This window comes from Melospiza melodia, chromosome 4, assembly GCF_035770615.1.
Source record: "Melospiza melodia melodia isolate bMelMel2 chromosome 4, bMelMel2.pri, whole genome shotgun sequence".
NCBI lineage: Eukaryota > Metazoa > Chordata > Aves > Passeriformes > Passerellidae > Melospiza > Melospiza melodia.
The window spans coordinates 56,067,486-56,078,947 of NC_086197.1; the positions used below are offsets into that span (position 1 = coordinate 56,067,486).

Genomic DNA, 11,462 nt, shown 5'->3' on the forward strand with positions numbered 1-11,462 from the left:
TTGGTTCTACTTACAGTACTAAAAATTCAGAGTAATCCCTTTATAATCATGCCTACTACTGCAGTAAAGAGTTTTGCTCTTCTTATTTTTTTTTTCTTTTTAGGAGGTGGATCTTTATTTTTTTAAACACATAACTGCGTTTGTTCCACATTCATTAACACATCTGAAAAGTTATTGATAACTCACGGCTCGGCGAATGCGGGGCCTTTCTGACACTCCCTTGCAGATTGATGTAGGCAGGCAAAGATACATTGAACCTTTATAAATAAAACAAGGGGCCAGATTGTTCAGTTTGTATAGAAAAATAGACTCTGCCAGCAATTTTAACACAGCATCTAGAAATACATGTTGACTGTAAAGATTCTTCTATATAAAGACACATCAACAAAATAAAGTATTTAAAAAAAACCCCAAAGCTGATGGCCTAATAGCCATAGGAGTCAAGGAGTTACCAAGACCAGAAAACTGCTGAAAGACTCATGTTCCTTAAGTAATGTTGGCAAATAGTATTTTCACAGACATTACCTCCAATTACCTTTTTTCACACCTCTACCACAACTAGGCACTGATACTGCAGCTGAAATACAGTCCTTTTTCATCAAAGTGACTAGAATGATAATCACAATTACCAACCAGAGGAAGAGAGCATAGGGGAAAAAAAAAAAGGTGGCAGAAACTGATCAACAACAACCTAAAGAACACTTTACACATTTGTATTTTAAACTTTTATTCTTTCTGCACTGTGCCTTTATTTAAGCACTAAAAAACTTTTAGAAAGGTTCCCTTACAATTATGATTGAGGTATTTACATTTTCTTTTCTACAAAAAGCAATTTTATACATTTGCATTTCTTTTTAATATATGCTGTTTCAGAAGGAAAAGTTTATTGAAAAAAAAAGGTGTTGTATATCACATTCAAACAGTGACTGACAGTTGCGTGCCTCTGGCAGCTCATTTGCAAGTCTGACAGCCTCAGAAGAAAATGCTTTTATTCCTTCATTAATTTTCTGAGCTTCAATATTCCTAAATAGTGCACAAGTCTTGGCAAAGACAGAAGATTTATCCTGCTGCTGACCTACACATGAATCATCCTGAGTGTGTGATGGCCTGGGATCTACATAGGCTGCTGAGGGGGGGAGGGAAGAATAAAATCTGTGGATCCACTATGCACCTGATATTCTGCCTACAACAGCAAATGAGACGCATGCAGATGCCTTCTAAGAACTAAAACAACACAAACAAGATGTGTTCTTAGGACAAGGACTTCTGCAGTACAGCAGGTCACCAAGATGCTACTTCTGCTTGTCAAACTGCAGGGAAGTTGATGCCTTCTCCGTATGGTCAAACAAACAAGTGAATACTAAATCTAAATAATGAGTATAAAAATTTTTTTTTTTTAAATATATTTTATTTATTCTGTAATAAGAAAGTAATACACCCAGGCACCAAGTGGCTGCAGTCACCTAAGTTTCAGAAGTACTCTTGAACATCTATAAAGAGGACACCATCACTGATATTTCAGACCTTATTACACCATCACTGATATTTCAGACCTTATTACAAATTCTATTTCAATAGGTAAATATTTAAATTAGCTCAGAATAGCAGTTTATTTAACCCTGCCTCTGAAGAATAGCACAATATTCAACTACTTGATCTTTAAGATTATGCTCATTACAGAAATGAAAGTAATTTACCAGGGCATTACAGGAGTCAACATCTATTACTGTAAGCCATCCCTGTGTTTCCAATTAGATTTTTTCCACTAAAAGAAAAATTGTATGGTTGATAAAATTTATGTGGAGAAAAGATTAATTTATCTTTTCCCCAAGAAGCATCAGCTTTAATTTTACTGAAAGTACCTGTCCCAAACCACATTTCTCTAAGAGACTACTTTCCCAGTAAACAGAGAACTTTGAAACAGAACTGAAAAGAAAAAAAGCAAAACACCAAGGAAACTTCTATACTTGCACATTCCATATCCTTTACAAGCATAAGGAAATTGCACACAAGATACACAAGTATTCAAGAGATTATGGCAGTAATGTAAACCTTCTAAAGGAAGTTTTCTATTTGATATAAAACATACTGACTACAAAACTGACATCAATATTTAAGACCAGTGCACACTGCTGATTAAAGAACATCCAGAGGTTAAGCTTACAATGTGCACTTGTACTACACAATTCACTTTGAACTCCCAAGTCTAATCTATTAGCAGGCCACCACAATGTCATGCCTGTTCAGTATATTTTAATCACAAAGCAGCACAACGAGCACTAATGCATCAACAATGCTTAGCATAGTGACACACTCATGACAATGACTTCTTTCATCCAGCATCTCTTACTGTTCTGATGTACCCTAATACACCACTGTCAACAATCCCAAAGCACTGGTGAGAATAACCCTTTAGAATCCAACTCTAACCTCTGATTGTAAACCAGTGGTGCAATCCATGCAAAGGAAACAAAGTGAATTTCCATTTCCATGTTGTTGACTTCCTGAACTAAGATACAGCAACAAAAAATGGTTAACTTTCCACTCAAATTTTTCAAGCATGAGTCCCAACATGTTGGCAAAGGACTCTGAAAGCTTTATTCAAGAGCTACTAACAGGGTGGAGTATGTGTTTAAAAACTGTGTATCAAATTCCACCAGCAAAGCAAGCCCTGTCTAACCAGTATCCAACACCAGGATGTAACTGAGGCTTATGCAGGCACAGGAGATCCTGCTCCTGCTGCACAGTGAACGGGCATGCAGCTACTTCTGATCCTCTCCTCACTAAACACTGCTCATGTCCTGATCCTAACACTTTTATTCTTCACTGTTCCCATAATTTTTAAGGTTTGAAGTATCAGAACTTTATAACATAAGCCAGAAAATACAGACAATTCACTAAACACAGTCATTGCTCTTCAAACCCGATCACTCCTGATTGACAAATTGTCCTGGACACAAATAAAGCACCTTTTCATGAAGTTTATGTGTTCTGACTACTTTCAGATTCCTGAGCTGATTTCAGTTCAACATTTTGGAGAGGTTTTGCAGAAATTCCTGTATATGAGATATTTTTCTCTACTTTTGCTGCTGTTCTGTATTTGAAAGCAGAGCTCTTGGAAGAGACTCTTGGCTCCCTAGTCTGGCTCTCAGCCTGGAGCTACCCAAAATGGCTACAAAATCCTCAACAATGATCTATCAAAGTTTAAACACACATACCACCTTCTACCTCCAAGCATGAAGCAAAATGGAAACCAAAATTTACCTAACCCTGCAAATACCAACATAAACTCTCCATCCATTGTTAAGTACACAAAATTTCTTCAATAATCCCATACTAAAACAAAGAAATTTAAAAATAGGTTACAAGTTCTAGATTACACCTCTGTTACCATATAAAGTGTGCCACCAAACACAGGATGAATAAAATAAAATAAGCACAGGAGTGTCACTTCAATTCCTTCCAAACAATGAGGACAGAAAAGTCACACATTACCAACCACTACTAAGGATAACTGAAGCATAACCCAGAAAAACCAGTTAGGATGTGAACAGATGCAAAAAGGGTATTACAAGCTTCAAAGGAAGAAGATCTACAGCAAGAAAAATGTGTTTGCTAGTAACAGCTGAAGAACTGAGTTGAAGACTTCAAACACGGCTCAGCTCAAAAAGCTGGCAGGTGAAGCCAAAGGAGGTGCTGGCTGGCACTTCACACATACAGCTTCTGTCTAAAGGCTGGGAGATTTCTCTGCTAGTCACATGGCACAGTATTTGTTAAGATGCTTAGGAGAACCTTTTCATGACCACAGGCTCAGAAGCATGCACAAATTCACTGTTTTTAAAGAGAACTGTCCCAGATTGCAAGGCAAGATGTATTCTATTTGCCATCTGTATGGCAGCTGTCCTCTGTTCAGTGGGCAGTTTTCCTCATCTCTTCCACAACCACTCCTCCCTCGGGGGACATCTGCTGATAACAGGCCACTGAATGTCACTGCATGACTGATAAGAACTACAGCATCCCATTGTGAGATGTGAGCCCAGAGGGAGGAGCCAAGCATTGCTGCCCAGATATAATCTGGAGATTCTGGAACACCAGCACGGCTTCTCCACTGCATTTCCCAGAGGAACAGCAGATGCATCTTCTTCCACTGGATCTTCAGAGGGAGACTGCACCTTTCTACAGGATCCCTGCTCCAACAGAACCACACCTGACACTTCAGGAGGGCTGCAGCCACAATTCCAATGGGACTGCTACTAAACCCTGACCACAGGCTGTCAGGTTGTGTTCTGACTCTGTCAGCGTTGTTTTAGTTTGCAGCATAGTTTATTTTATCCTTTTATTTTCTTCCCTATTTAAGAAATGTTATTTCCTGTGCCCATATTTTTTTTTGCCTGAGAGCCCCTTAATTTAAAATGTATAGCAATTCAGAGCATATGGGGGCTGTTTTACATTTTCCATTTCAGGGGAGGCTCCTGCCTTCCTTAGCAAGCACCTGTCTTTCCGAACCAAGACAGGAATCTAATTAACTTTGCTAGATTTTCATATTTCTAGACTGTGGTCTAATTCTGAAGAGGTGGCAATTATTTTAAAAATGCAAACCACCATCACATTTCTTTGCAACAGTCAAGTCTTGGCAGCTCCAAGGCCATTGGGATCTGCTGTGTCTGTCACTACTGTCACAAGTAACAATCCTGCTCCACCCTCCGCTTCCAGCCAGCTCCTCAGGCTGACTCCAGCACTCACTCCTGCAGCAAGGCAGAGCACATGACTGACCTGGTGAAAATGAAACACTTGGGCAAGATAAACTGATCCAAGATCAAACGGGATCCTCCCCATAAGGCCTTTTACAGCAAAGTTTTTTCAATCTTTGCCCATTTAAACTATATTATGGAAGAAGACCTAATCCTGGGGATACTAATATCAATTGTTAACATTTCACTCAATTTGCAAATGACTCAATTTACAGTTATGATCCTATCTGTAAGGCTCACTCCTGTTTTCTGGAGAACTGGGATGGCAAAAGCAGGGTTTACCTAAGCGTACTATTAAAAAAAGCTTACTCAACTTTTAGTTCAAACCCAGTATTTTAAAAAATAAAAGTAATACCTTTCTATGTGCTATGTACTCCTAAATGACAAGTTTCTGCAGCTCCAGTCAACAACAAAAAAAAATCAGCTTGAACTAACTTTTTAACTATTGATATACAGAATAAAAACTCTTTTAGTTCAAGTGGTAACAGTAAAAAAAAAAAACCAAACAAAAAATATTAATATATAAGCACGTAAGATTAGCACCCAGTTTTCAGCACTACTTATCTCTTAATATTTGGAAAACCCAGATTATATATTCAGTAATTTATATTTAAAGCCTCTCTAAGTATGGCAGGTTATCAGTACTTGGAATGCCATTTCAGAGATTTTTTTTCAGTCTGCAGCCATGACTATATTAAAAAAAGCCCAGCTTTTTACTAGCATTGAAATCAAACATACTTCTAATTTTTTTTTTAAATTTTGGCACAGTTCACATCCAATTCAGCTTTCCACTTGTCAGAGAAGTGTGCAAGAGAAGATTAACCTAGGTAATATGCAATGTATTTTAAAAAAACTCACGTGTTTTTAAATAAAAAATAATATGTGTTTTTCTCAGGTGTGTAAAAGAACCACTCCTGCCATTCAGACATTTCTTTGCATTGACATCACCAATCCAACTGCTCTTCAGTTAACCCAGCTGCATTCTAAGAACAGCAACTCACAGGCAAGTCCTGAGAAGCAGCAGCCAAGTCCCCTCAGTCCCACTCTCTGTCAGGTTCTGCCACACGAGCGAAGCAGGCACGGAGCAGGGAGCAGCTGCCAAGGGGCTGCCGAGCCCACATCCCGGCAGTACCTCCAGCCGTGCCCTGTGGCTGCAAGCGCGTCCCGCCTGCTGCCCAAACAGCCTAGGGAGGCAGCGGGCTGCCAGGGAAGGGGGGAAGCTCTCAGCTGTCCCTGCCCACAGGGCTCTCTGGGAAAGGGCACGGCCAGGGGCAGGGGCAGCACACCCCTGGGAAAGGGCACAGGCAGGGGCAGCACACCCTTGGGAAAGGGCACAGGCAGGAGCAGCACACCCCTGGGAAAGGGCACAGGCAGGAGCAGGGGCAGCACACCCGCTTCTGGGCAGCCCTGTCTGACAGAGAAGTCTCCTGTCTAGCACAGATGATTTTTCATTAACATTCTTACAGCCTTGTGGCTGTTTTCTGAATCGCTGCGATCAATAGCAGCTGTGCTTTCTAGGTGTTCTCAGAGCTTCACAGCAAATCTATAACAACACTTAATCACTGCACCTTCCAGGCTTTTCCTTTCTGGCCCTAGGGACACCAGGCATAATGAGTGTGCACACTGTCCCACAGATCACAGCCTACAGCTCACCTCCTAAAACCATGCTTGAGCATCTGATTGTGGAATTTTCAAAAGCATTTTCAGAGCATGTTCATATTTTCTACAAATGATACTAAAACCTAAAAGGGAAAAAACCCCTACACATATTCAGGCACGGCTGCTGGTTTTAAATTTACCTCTGAGTTTTTTCTGTTCCCACTGACGAGATCAAATGTTTGATCTACCTTTTCTAAAACAGGTAAGATTTTTAAGCCTTCATATTCTAGGCTTCTCAAAAAAACCTCGAACAAGACAAAAAGACCTGCCAGACTTTGTAAAGTATAAAACTAAAAAATGTGTTTGTAATATTGAATAATATAAAACAAAAACATTGTCCAAGAAAGATTATTTTTTCAGAAACTCTATTGCATTTTAAACTCTAATGGGTTGCCAGGGAGACCAAAATCAAAGGCAATGGGGACAAATGGTGAAATTAAAGTTCTGACCTACCAAGAAATTAAAAAATTGACACATTCTAATGAAAAGCTGCAATTTGCATGTTAACAGAAATAGACTATTTGTCAAAGGTAACAGGAATATAAAAAAACCTAACGACCCCAAACCCCACTATTCTCAAGGTTAGCAATATTTCAATGACCTTGAGCCTGGCCTTGGATTTCTTACATACCAGCTCTGCAAAAAACAGGTTCATTTTCAATCCCTGTGTACAATTCAGTATAAATGATGCTGATGCTCCAGCTCCACTGGACTATTTTTTTTGTAAACTGGAATGGTGTTACACAGAGATCCTCAATCCAATCATGGAAACCAGCTTCACAAATCATCTTGTCTGCCTATCCTTCCCCATCCTGCCCATTTTGTTTAAATGCTTCCTTTCTAGCCAGTTAGTTTGTGAACAGTTCAGCACATGTGGTTTAGGAATTACAGGGTGAGCAGGAGGGGGGGAATACAATTATCAATACAATAACTGCCTTCTTACAAAGCCAGAGAAAATACAGCCTGAAATGGCTATTCTTGGTTTAGATTTTAGTCACTTGAACATTTCTGGGCAGCTGTCTCAGTAAATGACACTCCTCTCCCACCATCCAACAGAAAATACTTTCAGAAACTGAAACGGCTCCTCCACCCCCCTTAAACCTTCTGTGTAATGTTAGGGTAGCACTGAGACAGCGATCTAGGCGCCAACACTGGGAAGACTTGAGTTCCATAAGCACGATATTGCTTTGCCAAGCACTCAGACATATGCAGCCACAACAGGAAGTATTGGAAAATCTTCTGAAGCAAGACAAAACCACCCCAAATTAGATCCTGTATGATGACAACTCACTGAACAGCCTTACTCTGGAAGACAATTTTCGCAGGACAGTAATTTAGAACTCTGCAGAAAGCATTCATGATACAAGGAGTATGCATAAACCAGTTACATTTTTCGAAATTCTAGATTATACTAAAGGAAGCTGTCATTTCACATGAGCCCAGTACCCAGAGATGATCAGGATATACAAGGTACGTCCCACTTCCACATCCTACTCAGATCACGGGGGAACAGGGAACCATTAATTTAACAAGTTAATTCCACAAACATAACACGTCTGCGAGAGTGAGTACAGACTGAGTATAAGTACCACATGCAGAACATCTAAATTACCTCTAATTGCTGCCTACCCTCGGGGGCAGAATTCTCTTGTTTGCAAGTTAAGAACTGCACAGCCTAAGCGGAACTGCTCTTCTGTAGCAGCCCCCACAACTACCTGGATTTATGGGCGACTGCCGGTTCAGACTTTCAAGCTGATCGCCGTGCACTCCGACAAAACCTGCAGAAAGCTTTACGCAGCAATACTCTCCACTGTGTGATCGCAGAGCGATCTGAAACCTGACCGTACATCTCCCATCTCTCTCTGAGAATGACTGCCTCCAGACGTTAAGCTTTTACTTGGCTATTTAGGGCGCTTTTTTTTTTAGAGTTTGTCCACTTAGGTCAATCTCACACTGCCTTTCAGAAAATAACAGCCATACCCGCCTGCAGGCTAACGTGATGGTTCGAGCCAGAATTTAGACAACTCTGTAAGGACACAAAACCCCACCCTGCTCCGCTGAAGGGGCTGTTGGGCTGGGGGGATTTTTTTGGTCCTCCCCTCGGTGATCAGCGTCTCAAGCGTGTGTGCCCCTGTACGGTGGCCGGGCGGAAAGGCTGCGCGCCGCGGACACCGCCAGGAGCGGATCTGCAACAGCAGCAGCACCGCCAGCGCGGCCCTCGGACAGCGGCCGGCGCCGGCAGCTCCGCGGGGGGAGGCGGCGCCTGGCTCCCCCCACCCCGCCGCCGACGGCCCCGGCAGCCCCGCCCCGCGGGGGTGCGGGCAACGGGCCTGGGGCCTGCCAATCGCGGCGCACACCGCCCGGCCCGGCCGGTACCACCGTGACCTCCGGGGCGGCGGCGGCTCCGCCCCCTCCTCCCCGCCCCACCGCGGCCGGGGAGGCACTTACCGTCCCGGGACGTGCCCATGAGCTGGTCCAGCATGGCGCGCATCTGGGCCTGCGCCGACATCTTGAGTGCGGGGGGAGCCGGCGCGGCCCGGCCGAGTCACGCCGACAGCGGCCTACAAGGCCCGAGGCGCGGCGGGCGCTCGGCCCTGCCCCTCGCGTCACAGGCGGGGCCGCTCCCCCGCCGCCGCGGGGGGAGGGAGGGAGCGGGCGCTGCTCCCGCCCGGCTTTCCCGGTGGGAAGCGGAGCGGGAAACTCGCTTCGTGCCGGTGCCGGTGCCGCCGCCTCGCGCCCCCACACGCTCCCTCACTCCCGCTCCCTCCCGCGCCCGCCACGCGCGCGCGCCGGCGGGAACGGAAACCCACGCGCACGCGCCTTGCGCTCCTTCGTCCGCTCCGCGACGTCAGCACGGACGGGCCTCGGCGCCCGCCCATTGGCCACGGCCTGCGCCGCTCGGCCAGTGACGCACAGAGCGGCGAAGCTCCTGATTGGGCCGCCCGTCTGGGCCCTTGGGGCGCGCTGATTGGTCAGAAAGGCCCGCGTGGCCGGTGTGACGTCACGGTCTCCGGGTCAGCGGCGGCGCCGGGCGGGGCTGGGGTCCCGGGCGGCTCCGGAGCGCAGCGGGGCTACGGTGCCCGCTTGGGGACAATTCCCTCTCGGACTGGCGTGCAGCACCACTGCCACGGCCCCTGCTTCCCCCAAGTGCGAGTACAGTCGTGGTGAGACAAGTTACTCTAATACCCCGCTAACTGGAGAACCTCCCTTAAAACTGAGGCTGTCGGCACATTTGGCTGATAATTCCACTTACAGGGCACCAAGGTCCATTAAAAAAACCGCCATTTTTACCCATTTTAACGCCTGCATTTTGTGACTCTTCCTTTGTCAACCATCGTGTTGCCATCTAGTGCCCAAACTCGTCACGAAGATCAGCTGTAATCGTCCCCAAGCGTTGTCGTGTTCAAGGTTAGCTCCATACGAGTGAAAAATGGCCACATGCAACCTCCCTTAACAATAACCCCCCTCACCCCAATTATCTGTATTCCAGAAGGACTCGTAATGAAGATGCTCTTCTGTAACACATTCAGGAAAAGATTCTCTACCCAGTATTTTTCAGCTAATTAGGATATGTCCTGGCTTTGCTTTTTCTTTAAAATCTAAATTTACTTTTGTTAGTCATCACGTTGGATTGAAGGGGAAGTAAATGGAAGAGACACCAATGCTTGTTAGAAGTGTCTGTTTAGGTACCTTGGCATGCTTAGGGGAAATTTAGAATTTTTACTGATTATTTACACCAACACCATACACACTTTAGCTCCTTCTACTCTTTAAGGAGCATCTGTGTCTGGCCAAATGATCGCTTTTTTCTTTATTTTATTTTTTAATTTCCCTTCTCAAGCAATATACTACAGAACACAGTGGTTTTCATTAAATAATGCTGAACAAGCAGTGTGTGACAGCCATTCTCAGTGTGTGGTGACATCCCACAACTTCATCTACTGAGCTGAAAACAGGTTGATACTTTTCCACCCATCATATCAAGGCTTTTGGAAAAAAAAACACCATTTAACTTGTGAGACTTGCAAACTGGAATTCTGGTCAACAGAACCCTAAAACTTGTAGTTCACATCTCCTTGCCTTACCTAAGAAGCCCAAATTTTCCCTGTTTTAGGATCTGTTGTGCCTATCCACTATACTGTGGGGATTAAACCATTCCCAAGTTTTAAACACAGGGGAAGGAAGAAGCAGACTCAGATGAACTGATTCTCTTTGCAATACTTTTCTGACAAAACACTTTGTTTTCCCTGGCAGTAAAAAATCCCCAACAAACACACTCTAATTTTCTTAGAGTTGCTTCAAGCTTCCCCCCAGATAAACCTCACATTTTTAGCCATTTAAAGTCCTTCTTGTTATAGATTTCTTGCACACAATACAACACTCTCTTGTGAACAGCAACAACTCAGGGCCTTTTATAAAAAGAAACTCACTGTTCCAGATTTGTGAGGTGAGTCCCGTTTGTGCACCTCCTGTGACTGCCTCCAGTCAGTTCCCTTCAGGTTTTCTGAGATTCAGAGGGAGAGGGAAGCACAGGAAGCTGGCAGTCACTTCTCAGGGACAGGGAGAAACATGTAACTCATAAGAATTCATCTCTCTGAATCGCTACTGCTCACTCACCGCCATGGCAAAAACCAAAAAAATCTTTAAGGTGGAAGAGGTTTGTGCTACTGCAGTGCTCACCAGAACCCACAGACGCTCCACAGAAGAGACCTTTGTTCTTGGGAGAGTAGGGAATTCCACATACACAGAATATGGCTGGGAAATGCCTCAGTAAACACTGGACAAATTCTCTCACCTCCCGCATTTGAATCACGCGGGGGAATCACGAACGCCTGCAACCCCTCAGACAAGCAGTTCATCAGTGAAGGCTGACATGTTTTCCCACTACAAACAACCTCCCTTGGGTCAGGACACACATTCACAAGATCGGGGTGGGCGTCTGGGAGGCCTGATAGAGGCAGAAGGGGTCGGTTGTCTCCAGTTACACCTTTCACACCATAACCTACACCTGACAAAAGGCACCTGCGACAGACCCCAGCCCACTCCGGCAGC

General features: G+C 44.4%; 1 protein-coding gene across 7 annotated transcripts in view; it reads right to left on the bottom strand.

Moving 5' to 3' along the window:
* LUC7L2 (LUC7 like 2, pre-mRNA splicing factor) overlaps positions 1–8,978 on the bottom strand; it is a 29,555-nt gene extending 20,577 nt beyond the window's left edge. For 2 of the 7 annotated variants that reach the window (XM_063154687.1, XM_063154686.1), the window contains exon 1: positions 8,859–8,978. In XM_063154687.1, coding sequence (XP_063010757.1) covers positions 8,859–8,919 — 61 coding nt within the window. In that variant the 5' untranslated portion in view covers positions 8,920–8,978. Of the gene's footprint in view, positions 1–186; positions 258–8,125; positions 8,145–8,390; positions 8,410–8,858 lie in introns of those variants that run through there. The other 5 variants (XM_063154684.1, XM_063154685.1, XM_063154690.1 and 2 more) reach the window with 5 other exon arrangements.
* Positions 8,979–11,462: the final 2,484 nt, after the last annotated feature.